The sequence below is a fragment of the Anabas testudineus genome, chromosome 6, assembly GCF_900324465.2.
Source record: "Anabas testudineus chromosome 6, fAnaTes1.2, whole genome shotgun sequence".
Lineage (NCBI taxonomy): Eukaryota > Metazoa > Chordata > Actinopteri > Anabantiformes > Anabantidae > Anabas > Anabas testudineus.
Window position 1 is genome coordinate 14,595,101 of NC_046615.1, and position 27,483 is coordinate 14,622,583.

At 41.4% G+C, this 27,483-nt stretch overlaps 1 protein-coding gene across 1 annotated transcript; it reads left to right on the plus strand.

Annotated features, from left to right (window-relative positions):
- The first annotated feature begins 8,176 nt into the window (after nucleotides 1–8,176).
- Nucleotides 8,177–27,134, plus strand: smad6b (SMAD family member 6b). The gene is made up of 4 exons (XM_026365075.1): nucleotides 8,177–9,707; nucleotides 12,547–12,603; nucleotides 13,079–13,156; nucleotides 26,231–27,134. Exons 1-4 carry the CDS (start codon nucleotides 8,909–8,911, stop codon nucleotides 26,770–26,772), a joined length of 1,476 nt encoding a protein of 491 aa, XP_026220860.1. The 5' UTR covers nucleotides 8,177–8,908; the 3' UTR covers nucleotides 26,773–27,134.
- The last annotated feature ends 349 nt before the right edge of the window (nucleotides 27,135–27,483 follow it).

The window sequence follows — 27,483 nt, forward strand, 5'->3', positions numbered from 1 at the left end:
TTGATTTTAGGAGGGTTAGATTTACTAGCATTCGGGAAACATACAAAAGAACAGTGGTTCACACTAAGTGCTTGTGCTCTTTGTAGTGTTTCCACAGCCCCCTCCTGACTTTATGGAATATACTGCCACTGTTGGTGCAGAGCAGTAAAAAACTCACAGAATACAAACTTAAACCACTCAACCATGTTTTTAGCCAGAATTGAAGTTTGTTGTCCTCAAATCACCACATTCCATTTTTTTAAAGCTTAAATGTGGAAATAATAAGTTATAACTAGTTTCAGTGGAGAGAACCAGCTTCACAGGGCATTTGCATGTAAGTGTTATGCCACTGTGGGCGTACATTATTATCCTGAGGTGTGAAAATCTGCTTTCTGCCAGTTGGTTTTGGCTCGAGTGCTGCTCTTCTGGAACAGTATTTTCATTTTCATACAGTTTGTATGAAGGGCTACTAGCAGTCTAACATGAAATTTATGAATGCATTAGATACATTTGGACTGGTTCAAATGAACTGAGTGCAAATATGCAGCCATTTATAATTCTGTGGTACTTAGAATTTTCTAATTGCAGACAGCTCTGCATCACTGTACAGTAACATTAAAAATACATAACATCAGCAATGCTTTAATACATTTCAATGAGCATGCTGTTAAGTGTGGGCTTGATGGAAGCAGCTTGCAACAGGAAAGTCCCCTGTGGATAGTTTAGACCCCTGGGGCAAGATGGCGCCCACAAAGGAGAACCTGTGGCTCCACTTGGATATGGAAGCCAGTGATTATGTTGCATGTTGACATAAAAACGTCCAACAAAATGGAGATGTTCCAAAACAATAATAAGAACAGTGGGGGTTGTGTGGGGCCGAGACAGGGCGTGGCTCTCGCCACAGAGTTGTTACCTTTGCTTTTAGACACATCTGATTTGCAGCCAAGATGACTAAAACAATTAAGATGAAATCACACAGTAAGAGGTAAAAAAGAGGTCTTTCTACATAATCAAATGAAAAGATTAGAATTGATATTTTATGACTTTAGTGACACAATGGTAAATATAGCCATATATTGCTTGGATAAATATCCTTTGTAGTCTAAGGATTGCCTGAAGTCTGCAGACTGTGGGCATCACCAAGCGTTCTTCTTGGAGATGCTCGTTTGTGGGTATTTCTGCCTTTGGGCTTTTTAAATTTCTTTGCCTTAAGTTTACTGGCATAGTCTTATCTGGCTATCCTGTTCTTGAAAGTTACTAGTGTTTTCCACCTTGTTGTAAACCTTCTGTATTTACATTCTTGAAGGGGTCTCTTGATTGTAGATTTTGAGAGTCTTCTTGACTGCATAATATGCAATGCATACTATAGCTGTAATTCCTAAATGGTAAATGCTAGATTTTTGTGAAACCACTTAAAATTGATTTGAAAGTCTTAACTTTGATCACATCTTGATTGTTTCATTTCAAATCCATTGTGGTGGTGTGTAAAGGAAAAATCGTGTGTGTGTGTGTGTGTGTGTGTGCGTGCGCCGGGCAGACATAGGACAGGAGTGTTTGCTGATCATGTTATGCTGATGTGGCTGAGGTTGACTGCATCCCCAGACTTTAATCTAAGTTTGTGTTTGTAGTCTTTGAGGTGTGGATTAGTGGCAGTGTTCAGTCAGGCCGAGGCGAGGGCCCGGGAGGTCAGCCTGGAGAGAGGCCCACGTAAGCAGGCTCCAGTGCTGCTGAATGGGCTGATAATGGGCTGGATCAGAAGGAATGTGTTCATGGAGCCTTGCTACTGACAGCCGGCCCCTGGGGACATGAATTACTTTGACTGATACAAAAAGAAGATGACAAAAACACTGCCTCAGGCACTGTCTCCCTGGACTCCTTGTCTCCAACACAGCTAAATGAATCAAATTGCCTCCAATTAAAGATTTAACTTTACTTTGTTCCCCTCGGCCATTCTATTTTCTCTGCCCACAGTTTCAGGGTACAAAAACACTTTTCACTCCATCATTGTAATAAGAAAGCAGACAATAGGTGAGCCTTTTGATGTTTACAAAAGTGTTACTAGAGTGCATACAACTTTCTTTTATATTCCGAAATGTTTATATACACTATAATTATATGAACTATAGAGAATTTATTCTTTCATGCATGTTGAAATGAGAAATTCAGCCTTGTTCTGTAATAAACAGGCAACACTGTGATGTGAAAGAATTGTATGATCTTTGAAAGACTTGAAATAGTGCGCTGAAATACTTCTACATATATCATGTCATAGAAAACTTTTTTTTTTCCAACCACACCTTTTTTTAAGTGCCCTTAGCTCCTAAAAGTTCCACTGATCCATAGTTTGAGAGCTTTGAAAATGTAAACCATCTAGATCACAAAAAATTATATGCATTGATTTATTTTATCTATTTTGCATCTGTGATGAGTATTATGAGTAATATATAAATTATGAAGCTCAAATATATAAATTACGAAGCTCAAATACAACCATGAATTGAGTAAGCAAATTAGATTCTGGGTAATTATAACAACACATTTAACTTGGCAATTTACTAAAATCAAGTCGTAGAAGAGACCTAACACTACTGTATTCTTCTAAGAGGACAGAGTTGTTTAGTTAGTGGACCGAGAAAGCCGAGATCAACTTCAAATAAACTTCTGATTAATTTTGATTATATTTCATCACCAGAAATGCGCCCTGGGGCTTAGCATGTTCTGATCCAAACAGGTTACTTACTTAATTAAACATGCTTCGTGTGTTTTGATGTACAGGTTGCAGCACAGGTTCATGCTTTTAATGACTGCCTGGCACTTGAATCTCGATTGTAATTGCAGCATCACCTCAGTTCCCAGTGACACTTGTTGTCATACAGATGTATTTCAATTAACAAATTTGTTTGGGATTATTAGGATTAATCTTATTCAATTAGTCACAGACATGAACAGTTGATAGTTTTTAAGCCCGTATGCTAATGGTGATTAAAACCAATCTTAATCATGAAGCTAGTTTGTTTGAGTTCATGTTGTTTGTTCATGTCGAGTCTGAGGAAATGTATACTGGAATAGGACATAATATAATAATAACATAATAAAAAACCCTTTTGTTTATAATGTAAACTGAAGCATATTTTATCTCTTTACTATGTTGCTCGCCACTTTGTCTGAAGTGTCAGTCGGGAGCTAGGCTGGCGTGACCAGTTGATTATTACCCAGGGGTCTCCAGGGGTGCACGAGCCTGGACCTTTCACAGGGAGAGGGGCAGGCCAGGGGACAGGCCTGTGTGAACAGCTGTCCCCAGTTTTAGATCCTTGTACTCAGTTACCTCTTACCTCTTTGAAGAAGTTTTTCCTTACACACTTTCACACATGCAGCACACATTAGTGGGGCAGAGCTTGGTTATGGCTGTATGAAGAAATGTTCAAATGCCTGAACTTTGATTCCTTAATTCAAAAAAGAGCCAGGTGTTTTTGTTTTTGGTGGATTTTTAAATTATACTTTTTTTAAATGATCTTCAAAGGTCCTTCAAATGGAGCTTTATAGAATCACTAGTGTCTGAAGAACTTTGGTGCATTTCTGCTACAGGAACCGATTGTGAATTCATAGCTAATAATTATCCATTTTAAAAAGTGAAGTTCTTTGTGGAACCAAAAATTACTCTGTGTAAAAGCCATGGTGGTTTTCATTACACTGTAACACTGGAGTACATGGCCATTATGTGGTACAAAAGATTGTACATTCATACTGTGCTGCCACAGCAACATTTCAGAGATAGCCTCAATCCTATTTTAAGTAATGGCTGGCTTGACAATTCTGTTAAGTATGCAACAGTGGAATTCAAATGTGCGACAGAAATCACATAAAAAGCATCAGCTCCGTCTAATAACCACTAAATATTTACATAGGAGAAATTTTCTCTATTTATAACTCTTCTGTATTGTTACAGCAGTTAATGATTAAACATTTACTTTCAAAATTGATACCAACCAACCCTTTGATTTGTAGTTCACAATGGTGTCCACAATGCCAATTTTAATAAATTAATAGAATATCTAAGGCGCCATTGAATAATCATTAAACTGAATAATTATTTTTATTTTATTATATTTAATGGCAAAAACGGTGGAAGGTTGTGCAGAAACTAATTGAAACACCCTTAGCAAATATAGAAAAGTGGACCAGTTAAAGAAATGTGTTATTACTGTGCTTATTACTGATAATAGTGTTAGAGTTTTGTATTGATGAGCTTACTAGAAACTGGGATAATGGCGCCTCTTGATTAATGCGCACAAATATGTTTGATTCTTGAGGAGTAAGTCATTGTATGTAGTTTCAGAGTCACAAGCGACCGAAAAGCAGATAGATTTAGATTGTTCTTACAGTATCTCTATCTGTCTTTTACAAGGAGTCCCAGTGTGCTTTATGAGATCATCAAAATTATAATCTGACATTTGTACATGACAGACTTAAAATCAAAACCATAAAGTCAGAATGTTTTGTATTCTAATCAAATCTAATCGTTCTAATCTTGTAAGGTTATGTTTTCTTATATTTTATATCTAACTTTTATGTTTGAAGTGTTCAACCCAGCAATACATGTCGTTATTGGTTACCTCATCATATACTCCTCAAATAAATATTACATGCAATAAAATCCACAGAGGTCTTGGGCAGCTAATCAACAATCTCAAATCTTATCTGAAGGCATAAATTACTTTTCCCAGTTTAACAGCAACAACAAATTTTTGTTGCATCCACAAGAGCAAGATGAGAGTGTGTAAATAATGATTTGTTTCTGTTTTAACAACTTTGCTTTATTATTTTAATATAGTTTTTTCAGTTTGCAGTTAACTAAGTAACTCAGTGACTGAGTCAAGACCCGTCCCACTGGGCCACTGGATCATCTGTATGTAACTTATGCTGTACCAGATTCAAAGCATCCAATTTGTCTGCATGCTTCTGATGCTTTCAGACATTTGTCTCACATGAATCAGTTCCAGCAGCAGGGATAGCAGAGCAGACACCCTTACTGACTTATGAGCCAGCTGGGTTTTCCCTTGACTTAATTGAAAATTGCATGACACTGATTTAAATGAAGCGGCACTCTGTAATAACAGTTTTCTTTTCCTTGTCTGACATGTGATTGAGTTACAAAGGGGAATGCATTTGCAACAGGTGCCTCTAACACAGTGCAGGCATGAGAGCTTCCATGTCCACCCTCTGTAACCTCCCTCTGTCCCAAAGCCCTAAGCCTGCCAGAGAAACCTGATTCCAGTTCAGACACTGGCACACTCTGCTGCCACAGCCTTCAGAGTCTCCACTAGTGCAACCCTAAGAGTTTCAGAGGTGTCCTAGTGAACGCACTGACTGATCACATGTTCGTTAAAAAAGTGAGTTAGTGTGTTTTGGAGCTTTCTATAACATTCACATTTTATAGGATAATAATTTATAATGCTTATATTTCAAATGTGTTCCTTAATGCTAAAAATTGAACTATTTTTAAGAGCACCAGAATGAATCAGATGTATGTTGAATAATGATAAAGAAGAGTCCTATTTAAACAGAACATTTGCGGCTCCCGACCAGCAATGAAATAATTGTGTTTCATTCATGACTACTTACAAATTCAATACTGGGTGTGACTCAGGGGCAAGCCTTCAGGGTCTGTCAGCCAATCAGTAGTGCTCACTCCTAAACCTTTGCTTCTTGGATCATGTTAATACATCTTGGGGTGTGGCTTTGCCTCCCTGATTTCTAAGCCATGATATTTTAACTCTTACAAGTCCAAATCAAACTAAACTGTAGTAACTATATACTTACATATCTTAAAGAGTACTAAACTGAGCTTAGGGTCTATAATAACAACAGATAGTTCAGACTATATTCTGTTTAATAGTTTGAAAAAGCTGTATTTTTGTTTCTATTTTTCCTCTGCAAATTGTTTTGTTTAAAAACTACAATTCACACTGGGCACACGAGGGCTTACGTTAGTAGCTTCTAAGAATTAGAACAGAAACAGGAGGCAGAACCAGGACACAGGAGTCCCGTATTAATTACTGTTAAAACTGACAAGACAGACAGACATCAACTTTTAGTGACATCACTCAGCAAGAATTCACCTGTTGTCTCCAGAAGACTGAAGACTGTTTAGGTGAAAGATCAGAATTGCACTTTCTTTATTGTGTCACCTAAAGCCACTGTTAAATCCAATGTCTATAAGACCTAAGCTGTTAAACCTCTACCTTTTTACTCATATGAAAGTCATGACTATAATATATTGAAGAATAATAATATTTTTTGGAGACTATATTTCCCGGTTTGTAACACCCAGGTGCCTTTACACAGACGTGCTTATCACTGCTAAATGTTAAGTTACCCAGAGGCATATGTACAGCCTTCTTACTACACAGAATGGCTTGGCCAGTTGTTTTTTCACCTGCCAAAAGTGAACTTGACGTTTGGAGGGATGGAACATATTGGAGGTTGGCAGTAGCCACACCAATCAATAAATCAGTCAGGCCAATATTAGCTTATTACAGAATGGTCTCAGTGTATTCGACATCTGATAAGTAACAAGAGATAGCCTACGTCTTTGAAGTAAGCAGGCTGAATTTTAAAGTGTTGTGTTGGAGCAACAATGAGATGCTTCCTCTCCAGGTGTTTCAATTAGTTTCTGCCACTGCCTCCACAACAACCCTGAATTTTCCTCCTGCTGAGCATCTGTAGAGGACAAACAAACAAGCAAGTCTCAAAATAAAGGCTAAGGAGAAATGGTATACTACATCTGTTTTCGCTCTGTGTGTTGGATTTAGCAGGCAGGCTGCAAGAATTTCACTGAATTGGTTCGACTAATCACAGAACAAGCAGCAAATGGTATCAGAAAAAACCATTTAGACTTTTTATGGTCCAAAAATTAAGTCGAACCGCTTTTAAAAGTGAAATGCTGCATTACTGCCACCATCTGTTTGGTCACAGATATAAGGGTAGAGATCTGTGTTTTAAACACAAAGATGCCTTAATGAACTCAGCTACAGTAGCATAGACGTGCCCATAAACTGCTAAACAATGTCGAATATGTTTGAAATACACTCTTAGAAAGTGGTTGTTAAAACAACAACAACATGATGCATGCAAAAAAATATTACTAATAGTTATATTATTTGTATGTTATATAGTTAAAGCAATAGTTAAAACTTGGATGAGGCAAGCAGTCTAGCTCAGCAGTAGGAGCGAGTAGTGCTGTAACTCCACATGTGAACCTGCATTAGCTTCCCCAAAGCTAACATGGGTAATTGTGTTCATTTGAATGTATGAACTAGCTGGCAAAACTGCTACCAAGACTCAAAACTAAGCTGCAGTGCTGGTCTAGGATATGGTCCAAGAATTCATAAAAATAATATCTTGGCACAGTTGTTGGTGTACACTCACTGGCCATTTTATTAGGTACCCCTGTACAGTCTAATGCTGTCCAATGCATCAACTCTGCCCTGTTTTACAAGGTTATAATTTCTCAGTTATTGTTGAAACTCTCAGAGAGGTGATAATTCTGCTATATGCTTATTATTGAGTTCATAGTTGGTCATTGAGTCTCATCAGGGATCAAAACAGCGGCATCATTAGAATAAACTATAGTGCTTCTCAAACATGTCGTCTGTGTCCAGTGCATCCTGCAAAGCACCGACAGTCATGACTAATAACTGACTTTTATTATTCTTAAGTCTTTTTTATGTTTTATTTTTAATCTTTATAATCCACATAAAAATATTTTTAAAATTTAAATGACCAAGTCAAAGATTTGGCCAGTGCCCATATCCTCCAGCAGTTTTCAACTAATATTTCAGTGTCATGTTAAAAAATGAGAATTTGAGTTTTTAGTGGAAAAAATAAAACATCTACATGTGAGAGTTGCTCAGTTACAGTGTTTAGTGGTAAACACAAACACTTCCTATAGAAAATAGTTTTAGTAACTTTAACTTAAAAACGAAAGGTTGGTGTTTCGCCTTTAAGAGTTAAGAAACTTGAAACCTTGTTTGCGCAACAATCAGTGCAGCTCACAGCCGCCAAAGTGTCTAGACTAGCACATGATGGTAGTCAGCCAATGGCTCCACCGCTCTCCTCGGGGGCCCCGTGTGTGTGTGTGTGTGTGTGTGTGTGTGTGTGTGTGTGTGTGTGTGTGTGTGTGAGGAAGAGAGGGGGCGAGAAAAGAGAGAGAAACGGAGAAAGACAGGGATCTGGGCTGCAGTTTGGTTTTAGATGTGAGTAGAGAAGCAGGAGCGCGATCAGCAGCGGATTGATTCTCTTAATGTAGTTTCAGCTCGCATGGATATTTTATTGGGATTGTAAAAAAAAAAAAAAAAAAGAAGTGCACTGAAATCTGAAGAAGACGGAGCCTGACTTCAAGTGCATTTTCTTGGGATTAAATCGCCTCGAAGTACCTCATGCTCAATGTGCCGGTGTAGAAAGTAGATTTGAGCTTGTTAAAAGTCCGAAACTGTTCGAGGCTGCGAGTTGCTGTCCTGGGTTAAAGGCTGCTACGTTTGGATTATATGACTAAATATATTATGTTGTATTATTATGCATTCTGCGTTTTTTAATCGTTCATAACAAACATAAACAATCCATTCCGCAGCGCTCCTGGATCATAAGGCACAGTTTCACCTGCTCGGTTGTTCACAGTATCGTTTGATAAATGAATGCATTTTGATCGGAATGCTTCGGTGCATTTACTGCGTGGTTTTGTTGTTGTAGATGCAACAAAATAGCCTTCACTCTAATGTTGCGGCTTTGCCACCAATGCTCGTCAGCTGGCTGTGCACGCATTGCACGGCATTTCACAGACTTTAATGTTTTGCAACGACCGCAGAAGTATCTGTAATATTCGGATATCCGTACAAGAATAAAACCCCCATATAGATTTTCAAGTTGTCGTATGTTCAGGACGAAACGCTCAGGTCTTGTGCGGCGACTCTGGAGAAGCCGTTTGATCCCAGATAAAGAAGGGGAAGATGGAAATGGCAAAAGTAGTGAGGGCTGTAGGGACGATCTGTTCGGCAACAACCCGGAGAAAATTCCCAAAACGGAGTTCAGACCGATGACCCCTAGCGGGTCTCTTTTAGGGGACATAGGGGGGGTGTGCACTCGGAGCCCCGTGGAGAGCAGCGTCTTGGGGGTCACGTCGGACCAAGATGGGGCTGCGGTGTGCGTTCGGGAGCAGGGGAGCCCCCGCTCCATGCAGGACAGCGAATGCAGGACAGTGACGTGCTGCTTATTTAAAGACCGGGACCACTCCGAACTTAGGGGTCCAGATACGGCTCAGGGTCCCAGGGATCCAACGTCGTGTCACTTCGTGCTGAGGAACCTTGGACCACGGGATAGCGGCTCTCCTGAGGCGCAGGAGGCGATGCCACGCACGGTGTTGGAGCAAGAACTGAAATCAGCCACATACTCTCTTTTGAAACGGCTAAAGGAACGGGCTCTGGATACCTTACTAGAAGCAGTAGAGTCCAGAGGAGCGATGCCGAGCGACTGTGTTTTGATTTCCCGGACAGAGCTGAGGTTGGGCGGACATGTGGCATCCCCCCAGCTGCTTGTATGTAAACTGTACCGCTGGTCCGACCTTCAGCACTCGGCCCAGCTCAAACCACTCTGTGAGTGTAAGAGCTTTGGGGCCTTGGACAGTCCATCAGTATGCTGCAACCCTTATCACTACAGCCGGCTCTGTGGGCCAGGTAAGGGCATTTGCTTGTTCAATGTAGTATCTTACAGGCTGTCTAGATGCTGTTTCGTGGGTAGAGTCACCATGTAGTCCATTAACAGAGGACCATAAGGCACCCCTTGTTTACTGTGGCAGTATAAGGTTTCTCTAACCTTCTTTTCACTTCGTTTTAGAAGATTATCTTTACTTCTGAACATGCCCATGTTGTCTAAGCATTAACACAAATCCTATAGGTTCAGTTCAGTAATTCTTTTCATTTGCATTCAAAATGCTATACTGCCACATTATAACTTAAAAAGCTGCACTGATTTGATAGTTGCATGCTAGAAATTAACTTTTTAAGATTGTAAAACTGCAAAGGGCCTTGAAATATGCTCAGTCTTTCCCTATCGCCCTGCTTTATTTGTCTGGTGTTGTTTGACTGCAAAGGTAGCCATTTGATTAAATAGTTAATGATTACAAAAGTCATCCTTTTGGCAAGGTGAGCAATAATAATCTCCCTTTGAGCAAGAGACAAGAGCTGCAGTTGATTTGACAACTTAAGTGTGTGTTTTTCTCTTGTTTTGGCAGTTCTGTTTATTTTGATGTCCCCTTTCATTGACAAATACTAAAACGCATGCAAAATATTTGATCATTTTAAAATGGTTGTCACTTTTGAAGATTTTCGTTGCCCAGAAAGTTGTATTTAAACAGTTTGGTGTTTTTAGCAGAGCATTGCTCACACTGGCCTGTGACATCTGGGCCTTTCTGTGAGACAGTGTGTTTGTTTCTGTGTTTAAGACTTTAATAAATTCCCAAACAGTTCATGACATCTTAAGTCTTAGTTCCGTCAATGTGATTTTCAGTACAGCAGTTTTCAGTTCTTTCTTTTGTTGCTTGTACGGTTATTGGTGGGTAGGCTGACACTACCAACAGCATATGATGTGTATACATATTTACTCGCATAGATGTTTGGACTTGGTGCCATACTGTATTTGAGTTTAGTTGGTTTTGGAAGATTGAACTTTATTTCCACAATCAATGAGCTATCTATGGCAGACCCTCCCTGACCTATATTAAACAGATTCAATTTTGGCAGGTGACTGGCCTGTGATTTGGCAAACGTTAAACGCTGGCCACTCGACCCCGCTGACCCGAGGGCAACGTGTGGTATCATGTACAAAGATGCAAGCGTCAGTATTTCTGTGTCCTCACTGGCACAGGAGGTGGATTTTCCATAACATTCATGTTTACTAGAGCCAGCTGGCTGTGACAAGCACTTCAAAGTCATAAGTCCAACAATATCAGAATATATAGCACGCAAGTGTGGAAAACTGAACTGAACTGCACTTGACTCTCATGTCCTGCCATACTATCCGATACGATCAGATACAGTTGTATTGAGCAATGAAGTTGCATGTTTTTTGTTAGTTTATATAGATTGTGTTAGATAGAAAGAGTATGCAATTTGTTCCCCCCACTAAAGTGAATGTCAGGCTATGCTGTATGTGTATCTTTCCACTAAAACTAGCAAGATGAATTGTTAGAGGAGGGAGAGGGACACATACCCTATACTGGGACTAAGGCTCGTAGTAGACATAGCTCACATGCGCTCATGCGTGGCCCGATAGAGCTGGTATTTCTTTCATGCTATTCAAGAAGGGGGGCTTTGAATCAAGACCTTAATCACTGGTTTTTACTTTGTTTGCAAATGAAAAAGAGAAAAGTATGGAATTATGTAAGATTCAATGCAAGAAATACATTTGAAATGAAAAGAAAAAACATTTAAATCCTTTATTAAACAAACCCAAAAACATGGCTTAAAAACAGTTTGCATTAAAGTATTTTCAACTGCAACTCATTCCACTAGTGTTTGTTTGAAATAATTTTTTTGAAATAAAAACAAACTTCAGTTTCACATTGGACATTTATAAGAATAAAACATACAATGTTTTGCAGACAGCTTGGAGTTTAGTGGACAAAAAGTTTTTCCTTTCATTTTGCCAGGCATTATACTTTTTGAATGAGATCAGTTTCAAGTTGCGCTTTAAAAGCCCTTTTGTCCTAAGGAGGTCCCCTCATGCTATTTAGGTGAAGGAGTGGTGATAATATACAGTTTGCATACTACTGGCGCCAGACTGACTAGCTGTGTATCTGAGTGACTGAGTTCAGATCCTGGCAATTACTGCCGCCACTCTTAAAGGACCCGCTGCTATTATGCTTTTCTCCTTCCCCTTTTCCCTGTAGGCGAGGTCACAGTGTGCTCACAAAGTTTTCGTTCCTTTGTGTTTTCCTTCTTGTGCAAGTTGTTCTCTTCATTTCTCCTCCTTTTATTAGATACAGTCAAGGGCTTTATACAAAGTGAGAAGTTCAGTTAAAAGTAGATATTTACACAGATTTATTAAACTACTCACTAGAAATTATGGCTAATTTGTGTTTGCAGTAACAACTCTTTCAGTAGAGAGAGTAATATGTGCTTAAAACAGCTATAGAAGTATGTTTTTGGTTGCATTTGTTCTGTTACCAAAACAATGTTTTGGTAAGTTCATATTTCTGTAATATGTAACATGCATATAGGCTACCAGAGATTTTTATATGTGAAATATCTAGCATATAAAGTATGCGATTTGTTGTATTAGATAATTACAGTAACCTGATAGTTGACCTGCCACTGAAGATTTAGCAGAGGCTTTGGTCTTCTTAACTCTGCTTTTTGTGTCTAATGAACGTGAGATAGACCTTCTAAAACCCCACAACAGTTAATTAAATGATTAATTACGCATGATTCACTTGCATTGAGAAACTTAGTAGACTGAGTTTACCTTTCTCTTGCACCTTTATTAGGTTATTAACATTATTGTTTTGTGTTACAGAGTCACCCCCACCTCCTTATTCGAGGCTATCCCCTAATGAAGAACATAAGCCACTGGGTAAGTGACAGATGCACTGATGATGACTCTGTGATACTTGAAGTATGCTTTACATACTTAATCTTTTTTTAAGTAACCATTAATATGAATGTTCACAACCTGTCCAGTATGGCCAGTCAGGCTCGCAAGTGGCATAACGTCATCATGCCAGCTAAAGCCAGTATTGTGTGGATAGTATTTACTGTGGGTTGCTGGGACTCTGGAGCCTGGCTGCTAGCTATGGCTGCAAGCCCCAGTACAGCTGAGGTTTCTGGCGGCATTTGAGAGGATGTCATCAGTTAGAACCTGTTACTGAAGTTGCAAAGTTATCCACAATGGGATAGCCCAATATGGCTTTAATCGTTTTGACTGTTATGTAAAATAAGAATCATTTTCAAGTTGAAATGAAGTGGTACACAGATGTAGCCACTGAATTCAGAGTAGCAGTTGTCACTGTCAAGTGATGAAGAGCTCATTTCTGTTTTATTCCTCACAGATCTGTCAGACTCCACACTGTCTTACACTGAAACTGAGGCAGCCAGCTCACCAAACATCACACCAGGGGAATTCTCAGGTGGGTGTGTTTCTCCAACTGTCACTAGTTCCAAATAATGAGTTTATTCCAAACATGTTTTACACTGATTAAAAAAACGAATGATTACCAGAAGTTTATAATCCCTGAGGAGCCAGTAAATAACACTGAAGTAATTTGTCAAAATAGAATTTCAGTTCAGTTTCACACAGAGAACTTTGTTTGTCTTCATTTGTCTCTCTATGGTACTGAGCAATTTGTAGGAGTAAGGGGCATTTGTTTTTTGTTAGCACAGAAGACATACTGTACAGTTTTGGAATGTGTGGTCTGACATGTAGCACATAGACAAGATCTTCAGGTCCTAATCATTGAGTGATTTGTATCAGATACTAAATTTCAACTTTAAATCTTTCTTGTCTTGACCTTAGATATATGTATGATCGGCTATTTGAAGTAGCAGTGCTGGAATGTGTATCAACTGGCTTGACTGAAGAATTACTACAGAAATATAACTTGCAGTAAACCTAATTTACACATGGTTCAGGGTCTTCGCTCTTTCTCTGAACTATGATTAAAATAACTAGTTTGAGTATTAAATGACATACGACCCATGTTATTTTCTTAATAAACAACAAGTGTCTTATTTGCTGTTGTGTTTGCACCAGGCTGCCCTGTGTGTACATTTGTCCATGTTATAAATTAATTTAAAGGTTTGTGTCTGTGCATACAGATTTAAATTAGAGTATTATAACACATGGATCACTGTATTATTACAATAATAAGTCTCAGCAGAGTTTTCCGACTGCTGAGTGTTGGAGTGTCCTGTTTTTGTGCCCTTGGAATGGTTAAATTAAGTCTTGCTGAAAAAAGAAAAGGGAGGCATAATTCTTTCACAGTGTACTTTAGCAAAAGTTCAGAGCTGTACTTCATAGCTGTTGAGTGTATCTGGATGAAAACACAAACTTACGAAGGTCATTTTAGTTTGATGTTGTACTTTATTCCTTCTCATTAAGGGCCATTACGAACAGTCCAGGCTTTAAAGATAAAGGTTTCATTGTGAACGATGCAGAGGTTCAGCGGGGCGTGTGTGTTGGTCACAGAGCCGGCCTCCCCTCCTCTGTTTTTCTTTCAGAAATATTTGAGTGGGATCAAACTGTAATAAGATCCAAGCTTGCAGAGAAACACACACAAGTACACATAGTTGTGCATATGAATGTGTGCAGACACTCACATGTACAACTCTATCTAGCCTGGCTGTAAGTGGGCTGCAGGGAGGGGTGGGTTCAGGGAAATGGAGTTGCTCCTGTGAATGGGGCCACACCAAAGGAAGTATGTAGAAACACTCCTGTCCACTGATTTGAAATGAAACACTCCTTTCTCATGGCACAGAGTAAGCACGCCTCCCCCTTAATTCTAGGGCTGCAGCCAGCATGCACAGGATCATGTGCACGGGGCATCAGAGCCCTCATTTTGTGGCTTGCAGGGAACAGCATTTCCTGTTAAAGGGTCTGCCATGGCTCAGAGGCCTGGACACATGAGCAGTTGACATGGCTACCTGGCAGTGCAGTATTCAGTCAGCAAGGGCACCCTCCTCCCCAGTACACATGCTGTCACCACCTCAGCATGGCCCGGCGACACTCCCTGAGTCAACAAATGAGGGGCTTGTCAGAGCGCGCACCACAATTCCTCAGAGGCTGTGGTGAGGAGGGAGAATCTAGACATGCTAGGCTTTGGTTTCTTCCAACTGTGCTGCTGCTTGCACAGGCCAGGCCAGATCACTCTGCATTGGCTGTGACAAACTCAGCAACTTGGACTTAAGCAAGAGAATGACCAGTGCTCTGCAGGGTGGTAGTTTTCAGTGCTGTGAGCTAATTTGTGCAGCCAGTTTGACTCCGATTGTGTTGCAAATAGCCTGTAAGGTGGTTCTTTAGTTTTAGACTCCACAACATTTTTGAAGGCCTCTGTTAAAAGCCTACTTAGTTCTGCTTTCACATATAGGCCTGTAATAGATTTTGTTGATTATGCTGCTGACCTGGAGTTGACTTTCCTTGTGAATCCCCCTGCTCGGATAGAGACTGTCTATGTGTAACCAGAGTTGTATGGGATCCAAACTCCACCCTTCATGCAGGAACAAGTAAACCTCTTAAAAGCAAGTCTAAGGGGCAGTGGGGGCACTGGGTGGGTGGGGTGTAGTCAACTAATCAATTACAGTTTGCAGCCCAAGGCTACAGACGTAATCACTGAGCATTCTCTTGCATCTCACAATGGCAGAGAATCAGTTTATACCACTTCAACCAAGATTCAGAATATCTAAAAATACACTGCCTGTCCAAAACAAAGTCACCACCTGGATTTGACTAAGCAAATAGGTAAGAACCTATGTAAATAACTAAATGTAAGAGTCTTCCACTGGATAATTACTGCATGGATGATTATTTTTCAGCTGGCAACAAGTTATTTAACCCTAACTGATGCAGTGATGCTTTGTTGTCTGTTTATGTCATGATGGTGCCCGGCTTTAGAGCCTGGTCATAAATACTGGAGCTCTGTGTCAGGGAATGTACCTTTGCTGCTGCTGCCTTCCCAGTCTGTCTGCACACCTGTTTCCTCAGAGCATGGGCCTCGTCATGTGGACATCAGAGTTAAGCCCTTTGAAGCAGATCTCATTGCTTCCTGTATGACTGTCTGAGAGAGTGTTTTCCCTCCTACACACCAACTTTATTATGTCAGTCACATTGTCTGTGACATTGGGGGCTCTTTGTGTGTGTCACTTCTTCATTATCTTGCACCTCTGGCCAGCGCTTGCTCTGAATATGAGGAGAGATGCCAAGATGATTTTGTGTTGCTGCTTAAGAATTTCAGTCATTAAAGATAGCATCTAAAGGTCACATTGTGTAGTGCTTGCCATATTAACAATATTTAAGTACAATGAGAGAGTAGGCCTTTCCTCTGTGCCTGGTTTAGACCATTGTAAGATCGTGGCTCCAGTCTGCCTACATTCTTCAGTCATCAGAGGTTGTGTCCTCAACTGAGAGGAATTTGTCAGCATAATACTGTGTGTACATGCTCATGTTTGTGTGAGTTCAGAGTGAATGAAGGGGCTCCCTCAGATTTGCTGGATCAAATGACTAAAGGACACACAGCGTGACCTGAGTCACTGTCCTTTTTATCTGTTTTTCTTTTTTCTCCACAGTCCCGATAATATAGGAAAGTTGGAACAGAGGGAATGGAAAGGCTGAAAGTTGCTAGATGTCGATTACACAGAGTGCTGCTGTGCTTACTGAAGCAAGGCATAGGTAGTCAGGGTCCTCACACAGTAATCATACAGACCTCTCCTCTGTCTGCCAACATGTCTCCGGAGGAAAAGCCATTGCTGTCTCTGTGGATGTCTCCTGTGCAGACAGGCATTGTGTCAGGTCCCGTCTGATTGACTAATTCTTGAGGCACATCAAGACAGCAGCTAGATGGGAAATGATATCACGTGAGTCAGATTGTTTAGGGGAAATTACAGCGTACAGAGCGTAATATGCATCTGTAAGGGTTTATGTTTGTTTCTTCCTTAGAGTCCTGATGCATGCTGACATATATTCACACACAAGAGCTAAGCAAATTACATTGCAGTCAATACTAATCACAGACTGCCTGTCTGTGTCAGGAAGAGACCAGCACCAAGCATCAAATCATTCCACTGTCTGTGTCAGAGACATTAGAAATGCATGCACTAATTAGACAGTCTGATAAAGCCATGTGATGCTTCTCTTGATTAAAGCAGATTAGATTGGACCCATACTTGTTGATCTGACTTTGAAGGCATGTGATTCTGCTTCTGCTAGGGACTAATTAAATAGCATATCTGCCGTACACATCTGAAAGGATTTCGGATAAATTGCACCTCTAATTTGCCTCTGAAATGTCTCATTATGATTTTCCATATTAGATCATCGTTTCAGTTTGTGGCAGTGGTCGTGGTGTTTTATAGAAAGTGCTTTTAAGTTGTTCTCTATTTTTCTCCTCTGAGCTTAAGTGTGATGCTGAGTGACACAGTGTAGGTGACATCATTTACAACACACCCAAATCCAAATCCAAAGCCAAATGATTAATTCGTAGCTCAGGAGCCATCACATTTAGTTGAATTCTAATAATTGTTATTCAGCATTAATAATGCAGTGTGGTTACCATATACTTTGTATATTTCCCACAGCGCAGACACCTAACGCTCAACATAGCAACAGTACACTGACTCTGCAAAGCTCAGATAGTAGTATGAGGTCTGATGGACTGACAACTGCATCAGCATGTTAGCAATGTCCCCCTCCCCGCCTCGAGGCATGATCCCCCTCCTCCATCCCACAGAACCCAGAGCGATGCAACCTGGGATCATCTCCCCCTGCAGCCTGGCACATGGCCTCAGATTTCCACCGCAGCCCAGAGCCTTCCCAGCGCCTGGCCGCCCACACTCCCTCAGGAGCCCCAATGCTCCAGGATACGGGATGTGGAAATAATGTGACTCGAATGCTTCCACCCTGCCTCCCGAAATCAGGTTTTGCGGATTGTTTATTTGAGGGGAAGGAGGCTTCAGACAAACATCCTGTTTTAAAAAGCTGCCTGGGTTTTGTAGCAGAGCAGAGCAGTGAATTGCCCCTTTGACAGTGGGGGGAGACCGAGGAATGTTGAAGAGAAGGCCAGCATCTCAGGGGGCGTGAAGGGGCTCTCCTCACCCGTTTGTCAGGTCCAGTTTACAGAGTTCATTTTAGGCTGGGGGTGGGGTGTTGTAGCTATACATCCTGAACGGTCTTGTGCTCTGTTCTCTCTGTAGTGGTGTAGGGCCTGTACCCACAGTCCTTGTCTCAAGTATCCGTTCCTGTCCTGGGAGACTGGCTTCCGTTTCCCCTTACGTAACACACATACACAGACAGAAAGAGCCATTGATAAGAGCGATAAGGCCATTTTTCATTTTCCCTTTCTCAGCATTGTTAGACTGTGGTGTGTCAGAAATCCACTTGCAAATCTTTCTGGCTGAGGTTATGACATTGAAGATCCCCAGTAGTCCTCCACAGTCTGTGACCTGTTGGCTTGTTAATAATATGGGTTTGTGTGTGTGCATAGAAGGAGGTGTGTGTGTTTGTGTGTGTTAAAATATATTCATATGGTTTTATTGAGGTGATAGAAATGTAGAGGAGGAAGTGTTGTCACTTTATTGAGTTGATTTTACACTGCATTTACTCTGATTTTCTGTCAGAACTGGCAACACAGGTCCTAGACGTAGTGAGGTAATGCGACCTCTGCATGCAAAGTGAAAGCCTTGCTAATCTAAAGCAGTCCTTGGAGAGGCCTGAAACCCCTTACATGTCAACAGAAACTAACCTGCTGAGCTTAGTATTTATCTGTGTCCGCTTGGCAAGCCAGTGTGGTGCCAGTGCTGCTGGGTGTTTAACTAACTTCTGAAAGGCACACAGATAAAAATTAATCTACAGCCTTATGCATGACTATGAGTCTAAACTCACAGTGCTGTGCTTGTCATTTGAATTAACTTTTTATTTATTTGAGTGCACTGTGCTCAGTGTGGACTGGGTGGACTGTGTTTCATTTTAGCCCTTGCCACACAGATAGAAGTACAGTCAGTAGAAATAACAGGAGGTGTTCTCAGGCTATAATTTTTGCCCCATATTCTACCTTAGCAAACAAAGTGAGTGAGCTAATCTTGTCGTGTGCTCAGAGGGCTGCTGTTGCCATCTTGACTCATTTCACACCACAGCTCGGCACCAGCCTCCACCAATAGCTCCATTCACCCAGCTGAGGGCACAGGGTTACAGCAACAAATAAAGAGTGTGCAATGCCATTAAAAATGTATGGAATGTCCAACTGTTAGTTTAGTGTTTTAGCGCGCCTCCTCTCAAGGCTGAGAGGAGGAACAATACTCCATTTGAGCTGGCCACTGTAAATGTACTTGCCTTGCATCGCTTGGCAAAGAGTAGTGAAGGAGGTGCCAGTTTTGGATGCTTTTTATTTTTTGACCATTTTACACACAATTATAAATCCAGACTCTGGCCTTGGTCAGCTATGATTTAGGCTTGTGGTCTGATTGCTGGCGAAAATAGATTTAAGATTTTTTCCCTTCCTCCCCAGAGGAGCATTGACAGTTGTGCCTGAACCTATTGCTGTCAGTACTTTTAACTCAGAATAGCCAGTGCATTCTTTGTGCCTCCAGAATGCTGTGTGTGGATTAACTGTAGAGGCCCATGTCATTTGACATCTCTACACAAGCCTTTTACAGCCAGAGGGGAAGCATAGGAACTCACTGTAGATGGGTGAACACTCCCAAGGTATCAAGGCCTGGTTAATTTTCTCTGCACTGTACACGTGTAAACTGAGAGACAGGCTCTCGATTTTTTGGGGGGGGGAGTTTTTTCTCTCATTTCTTATCTTGAAATTAATCTGCTGGAACTATATCTTCATTCCTCTCCCTTGTCCTAACATAGAGCCAAGCATGATAGACATAATTCTGCCTTTTATCTTTTTCCTTGAAAGCTTATGCTTTTCATATCTTAACAGAAAAGTTTTCCCAGCAAACACCCCTCATAATATGTTGTTTACGGTGGCTTGGCTCACCATTCAGGTATTTTATTTCCTGAGCATGTACTAGTATGTATGTCCTCAGGTTCTACACACAGTACAACTTGACAAAGCAATTTATACCCTGGAATCAGGTTTTTGCAAGTACTGGGTATTCATAGCAAACATGCTTATGTGAAATTTGTCATTGATTATGTTCCCCAGGGAAAATTGTATTTACTTTTGTAATGTGTGTTTTACTTATCTTTTATTTGTGTGCATTTCTGAAGTCTTGGCTGCGTGTCTCAGTACGTGCAGTCAGGCTGTCGCATTTCAGGGTACGGTTTAGATTAGAGGTCTGGCTGTAGCTTCCCCCTCTTCCCCTCTCTGTGACTGCCAGCACATAATTTACTTAATGAAATCCTGCCATTCCCTTTAGCTTCAAGATTTTTTGCAGATGTTGACAGGGAAGGACTTTGTGAATTATTGGAAATGTTCACTCCTGCATTTTTAATGACTGTCTTGCTTGTTGTAAATGGGCTGACTTGTCGGAGATGGGGGGAAACAGTTGTCTTTGTTTGAGGAGCTGGTGTCTGGATGCCCGCGGTGGAGCAGTGTGGGTTACAGCCCAGCAAGTGTTGTGATTGAAACAGAAACTCTGGTGCCACATTATCCTGACAGAACACATTCTCCTCACAGACTCTGATCCACTGGGCCAATCAATAGGTAACCGTTGTTTGAACGGCAACTCTGCCCATCACAGCCACTCCACCTCACAGGCCAGTGGAAACCAAATACCTACCTTTCGCCTTAAATTAGTCAGACTAATATAACTCGTAATAATAGAGTTCCTTGTTATTGTTCATTTGAAACCAAGCTTGAGCGTACAGGCTAGCTAGAGCCGGTTTCCTCCCTCAGTGTAGGGTCTTGGTTTTCTGAGAAGAACAGCGCATCAACTCTGAAGAAACGTATGAATTAAATTAAGTTAAAGTTTGTTTATAAAAGTTTTAGACCACACGTGTTTCTACATAACATGATCTAATGATACTTTTTCACTGAACAAGATTCCTAAAGGTCAAGAAAGTAAGCAACCTTTTTGCTGCACCCCCACCCCCCGAAGTCCTAAGCAGAGTAGGAAGTGAGGAGGGGGGAGTTCAGGAATGTGCAGGGTCTCCTCTTCTCAGACGCTTCTGCCTACTTGGCTCAAATCTTCCTCGCTCACTCACAAACAAACACGCTTTGCACACGCGCACACACACAAACAGGTTGTATGAGGAGGTGAAATGGCACAGCCACCCAGCAGGATGTTCGCTGAGTGTTTTGCTTTCAGTGCTCTCTCACACTCTGCTGGCCTTTAACGCTGCCTATACATATGACATTCACAAACATCCCCCACAGTTTTCACAGAGCTTTTACATGCCCTGAAGGACTCTCTTAGACCTCACTTGCATCACCACCATCACTTGTGCTCCAGGTCTCAGACACATTGTAGAGCTTTGGAGGAAACTTGGAGGAAATGAGCAGCACATTCTCTTCCCAAGAAAGAAGGAGTCTTCTCTCTCAAACCACTGGCTTCTTACTAACACGCCCAGATGGCTCCTCCATATTAGCCTCCTTAGCTTCCTGTGTTTTTTACACCCTCTGTTATTTATTGATTTAATTTATGGATTCTGTTAGTTATCTGCTATCAAGGGTACAGCACTTTTCCTCTCTCATGGGGTCATCCCGAAACAGAAACAGAGGGAAAGTGGAGAGGAAGTGGATGACAATGTAAAGCATTCCCATTGTGACCAGCCAGCCTTGGTGACTGGATCCAGTTTCTCACTGTGTTTTCTCCTACTACATATCTCTCTCCCTTTACTTCTGTCTTCTTCTCTCTATCTCTTGCTCTCAGCAGAGAAAGGCCAGACCTCAGGGAGAAAAATCCATAGACAAATAAGAGCAGCTCCAGTTAGCGTGTCAGTCTGATAAAGCCGACTTTGATGGCAGCGATAGCTCAGACGCCAGCCTAAATGTGGCCTGCTCAGGAGTTATAGTTGCCTGTAGGAATCATTGTCTGCAGAATTAAAGTCATACCATACTCTGAACAGGAGGGAGCGGCTGTAGCCTTGGTTGCAGTTTGTTGTTTTAGTTGTAAAATAAAGTTTAATCAAACACGAAGAAGAATGCAGGTATGCTCAGAGGAAATTATTAAATAATTAGTTAATTAGTTAAAACATTTGACACACAACCACAATACATACAAACACACAGTCTCCATGCCCTCCTCCCCACCACCAGTCCCTTAGCCTGGAGTTCATTGGTAGAGTCTAATAGCTGGAGGGGAATCTAATCCTTGGCACAGGATGAGAGACTGCTGCTCCCCTTCCTCTCCTTGCTGCTCTCCTCCCCTCGACTTCACTGCTTAAAGGGACTGGCAACAGTGTTTTGCTTTTTTTCTTTTTCATCCTCAGCAAAGTTTTGGAGGAATGAGTTCATCTCTGCTCCCTGCTCTGGATTAGGACAGATGAAGTATAATGGAGGTGGCCCCGGAGCTTGGTGGGAAGATGTTAGCACGGAGGGGAAGCTGTTGTTTGTCTGCCTGTCCCTGACACTCGGCCTCCCATTCATCTCACTCCAAGGCTGCCGAGCTCTGTTTACCCCGGGGCAGCTCTTTTCTGCTTCTCCATTTTTCCCCCTCCTTTTTATGCTGCCTTTAAAAGCATTACTGGATGATCATCAAGGATTGCCATTGAAACTTTCAAGCCCCTATTTTGTGTACTTAGTAGTAATTATCCAGACTTGCCCTCAAGTGCAAGGAACTCATAGAAGGGTGACCTGCTTTTTTCCACACGTAAACCTGTATAAAGGCTTGAGCAAATTGTGTTCAGAAAAGCCGTAATAAAGGATTGTGTTAATGGCATGTTGATCTTTACTGCTGATAAAGGAAAACCTATTTGATAGCTTTGGTTTTTGCAGTTAGCTTTGCCCATGACAACAACAGTAGCCTATAGGTTACTGGTGGAATATAACTGTGTACATCCACACAGGTACTGCACTTGTGCTTGTACTTGTGCTATACTTAGTGTGGAGTACTTCTGTTATACTTGGGATGGGGTATTTTCATTACATGCAACTTCATACTTATATTCCACTACATTCATTTTTCAGCTGTTGTTATGTGTTACAGGCTACGATTATACAGTCTCAACATTAAATCCATCATAGGTATGTAGCAAGCTGCAGCATCAGTATATGTTCTGTCTGATAATTTGGCCCGTTTTTCCTACTTCCAACAAATCAATTTACTTTACTTTATTTTGAAATTCATCACAGATGAACTTCATGTGCTCACGTTTTTCATACAGAAGAATAATTTACATTAAACCTGGACCACTTGTTGCTGACATTTAAATTATTTTTGCAGACACTTGAGCATGTGTTCCTGTTTGTTTTCTGAGATCCAAAGAACTCAGTATATTAGTCTGTGTTTGTCGTCAGACCTCAAGTGCTGCTTTTTTATACTCCAGTCATAGAGGCCACAGAAAAATGGCAAAAACAACATTTTCACATGCTTTCCATTGAGCTCACATTTTATTAAGGAAACTCTGCATGGTGAATTCCTGCTTTCTGTTGTTGGAGTAGCACTCATTAAAATCCCTGTTTATTATTATGACACTTAAAGCAAAGCCTAACATTATTATCATACTGCTTTAACAGCAGTAGCTACTTTTTAGATCTGTTTTAGATGACAGATCTATATATATAAGATATAATAAAGTGCAGATCTGTATATATATATATATATATATATATATATATAGAGAGAGAGAGAGAGAGAGAGAGAGAGAGAGAGAGATCTGCACTTTGTTGATACCAGTATCTGAATGTGGTTATGTAGGACATTAACGTCACTCAGAGCACTGCCTCTGGCTATAAGATGAGGAATTATAGCAGCCATGTTGTGACTGTGTCCATTGGCTCTGAGACTGACACTAAGAGGAGAGGCTTTTGAGAATAAAATAACAATAATAACATGCGCTACTATTCTAATGGGTAAACGTAGCTGTTAAAAGGTGGCAGGGTTAAATGGATGCAGAGCACCAGTAATTGCTCCCAGCCCATCATGGCTCCACCCCGAACAGACCCTTCGAAAGCCCAACATGGAGTTGAAGAGAGTTGGGTGTCTGTGATATGGTCAGAAGGAGGGAGATGTGTGCCGTTCTGTTATCACCTAATGTCTGACTTTTACAATTTTTACAATGTCTGGGTTTCTGGTCATATACTAATATTTAAATTTGGCTACATACTCTGAATGTCAATTTGGAAAAGGTAGGTAAACATTTCAAGAACATCCAAACATGGCTGAAGCAGAAAGTAAAACTCAGACTGAGCACTTGAAGAAGGGCGAGCTCATGCTCAGAAGTGTAGGTGGTAGTTTCTGTGGAGAGATTTTCCAAACAGCCTGATGATTGGTAATAGCTCTGCTCAGTTAAAGAGATCTTAATGAGTTCTTCTCTCAAAGCTTTCACTTCGGCACCCCCACTTAGCCAAAACACACAAGTTCAGGACAAAAACGCAAACACGCTGGCTGATTTTCCCTGTCCAAACAGACACATGTGCGCACAGGCACACGTAGACACTTAACACAACAGAGTGACAGGAAAAGGCCTGGCTCACGGTGTGCTCATTGTCTTTCCTCAGGCTTAGGCTTAACATTAGATACATTTCTAACCTTTGTCCTGCTCATTCCTCTTACTGTCTCTCTTCTTTCCAAGCTACGTGTGAAAACTAGATACTAGTGACCAAAGTGTTTTTACTTTATTCTTCTCTTGTTAAAAAGAAGAGATGGTAACCATTTGGTCTTTTGTGTTTGTGTGCACAGTTTCAAAGTGAGTTTACCTTGATGTGTGGGCTCCATTTGATTTGAGACAATAGAGGGCTATAAACAAGTTGAGGCTGAGTTCTTTGTGTGGCCAAGCCACGCTGCAGTAAAAGCTGAGCTCAGAGTGGAGGAGCTGGAGTGTGGAATTCACTAATGGCACATGCATGTTGGGGCCCCTGAAGAGAGGGGGTCATTTCAGCCATCGGTGTGTGCGCAAACACACAGAGAGCCTGTCTGCAGCTTCCCGCCAGCCCCACGTATCCTCACTCACTCACTCTTTGCCTCTCCCTCCACAGCACAGCGAGCCTTGAGCCAGCGGGGTTTTTTTGTCAGTGCGAGTCTGGTCAACGTTTTTGCTAACCTTTGTATAAACTCTACTCTACTAGTGTGGGTCACTCAGCAGAACAGTTTAGTTGGGTGGGAGTTGGGCAAAGCATTTTGTTGCTGTGTGGATCTGCGATGCTCCACCTTAAAGGCGTTTGTTAATGGGGCGGGCGGTCATTAAGCCCTGAGAGCAGAGACTGAAAGGAATGGGGCCACAGGCCCAGGCTTTAAATCCTCTGTGCCAATAGACTCTCTGAAGCAAAATAATGGCATCACTCTGTGTGTGAGTTAATGGGAGCTGATAGCATGAAGGCTGGGGGGTCAGCGGGTCACGGTCTTGTGCTAAGTTGTCAGGGAGCTGAATGCCGTCCCTGGGCCCACAGCAGGGGGAAGAGCTGGGTGGAGGGGGAGGGGTACCCCCTGCCTGGCCTTCTCCCTTCACCCCCACTCTCATGGAATGTGAGGAAGATGAGGGAAGAGGAGAAAGATCTCCAGGAGGGAAGAGTGAGGAGACGGATGTGAGATCATGGAACTCATTTTTTTCTTTTTCTTCCTCATTCATCAGCCCCTCTCCTCCCTTCTCCCCTTACCACAGAGTTTATGAGCAATATAAATGTATGACAGCAACGAGCAGCATGGACTGAAGCAGCCTCTGAAAGTAGTCAGCAGTGCTGTGAGTCTGTTGAGTACGGTGAAGACAGAAGTCTAGTCTAGGGAGCAGTAACTCACTTTGGAGTGCTGAGGGCTGTCACTGGAAGGACTGCAACCATGAAAACCAAATTAACAAGCTGATTTACTGGACAAAGATGTTTAGAAATGAGATGCAACCTTTGTTCTACTGCAAAGAAAAAAATGTGTTTGTATCCTAAGATAAAATTTTATTCACAAGCAAAATGGATTTTTCTGGCCTCAGCAGTTTATTGCAATGATAATTGCTAATTGTCAGTAGGAACACTGAGTGTAATCCTGACTTCATTTCAGTAAACAAGGTCTGTTTTAAAAGTGCATGTGTGAGCAGCAGTGGCAGGATTTGTGGTGGGTGGTCAGTGTTTAATTATTACAGTGCCCTCTTGAGGCAAAACAGGAAAGCACACGTCTTCAGTTGCCCTGACCCCACTATCCCCTCCACTCCCGGGATATGTATAGTAGCGTGTGTGCGTGTGTGTGTGTGTTTGTTGGACGGATGTGCATGCAGTGGTATTTATACAAGGCTTAGATTTCAATACAGTGCCTCCTTTAGTATTTATAGAACGGCCATCTGCTCTGAACAATAAAAAGAGATAGTTAATCCCTTAAAACTCAAGCCTTCCTTTTTACTAGGCCTGTTTGCTGTTGGAGTATGTTTTGTTTAATGACTGTCTCTCTGTCTCTCTTAGATGCCAGTATGTTGCCTGATGCCCCTAAACAGAGCCACTGGTGTAATGTGGCATACTGGGAGCACCGCACTCGTGTGGGTCGCCTCTACACAGTGTACGAGCACTCCGTCAGCATCTTCTATGATCTACCTCAGGGCACGGGCTTCTGCCTGGGCCAGCTTAACCTGGAACACCGCAGCAGCACAGTTCAGCGCACACGAGGCAAAATCGGCTACGGCATCCTCCTCAGCAAAGAACCTGACGGTGTTTGGGCATATAACCGCAGTGAGCACCCCATATTTGTCAACTCCCCTACTCTGGACATGCCTAACAGCAGAACTCTGGTGGTGCGAAAAGTGATGCCAGGCTACTCCATCAAGGTGTTTGACTATGAGCGTTCGTGCCTCCTGAGGCACACCACAGAGGCTGACCTCCTTGACGGACCCTATGACCCCAACAGTGTGCGCATCAGCTTTGCTAAGGGCTGGGGCCCCTGCTACTCAAGACAGTTCATCACCTCCTGCCCCTGCTGGCTGGAGATCCTCCTCAACAATCACAGATGACACAGATGGACCCCACAAACTATCCCAAATATCATCTACCTAGATTTAATATAAAGTTTTATATATTATATGAAATATATATTATACTTGTAAATACGGAGTCATTTTTACAATGTAATTATTTATGTATGGTGCAATGTGTATATGGACAAGAGGAAAAAAACGGAAAATGCACTTTGGCTTATATATATTATATATATAAATATATATAAAGATAAAGAATCTTTCAATACCAACTTGAGAAATTATACAGCAAAATTAGGATGAGCCTGGATTTGGTGTATAGTTTTCATATACTATTAATATCCAGACAAAAAGCTAACACCATTCACACGTTGATAATAAAGTATTCGCATAATAATTCTCTGTTTGGTCTGAATCATTAGCATTTCTCTCTAATTTATTTTTATGGTATCTTAATAACTCTTTTGATATGTTCGAGACCCTAGAATACTTAACACACTTTGACTAAAATAAAAAAACATCACAAATGTTAGGGCACCACAATTTGGCCATATTGAAATAATGCATGTGGCACGTGATGTTTTAACCATGGGTTTAGCTTTTCTTTTTCAAAGCCTTCTCCCCGTGTGCTTAAATTGTCAAGCAGAAATGTTGAGAGGTGTTGTTTAACTGTATATTCACAGTTGTTACCGTGAGGAGCAGTGTGATTGAGAGTAGTGGGTATAGAAGAGTTAATTAAAAGACCTA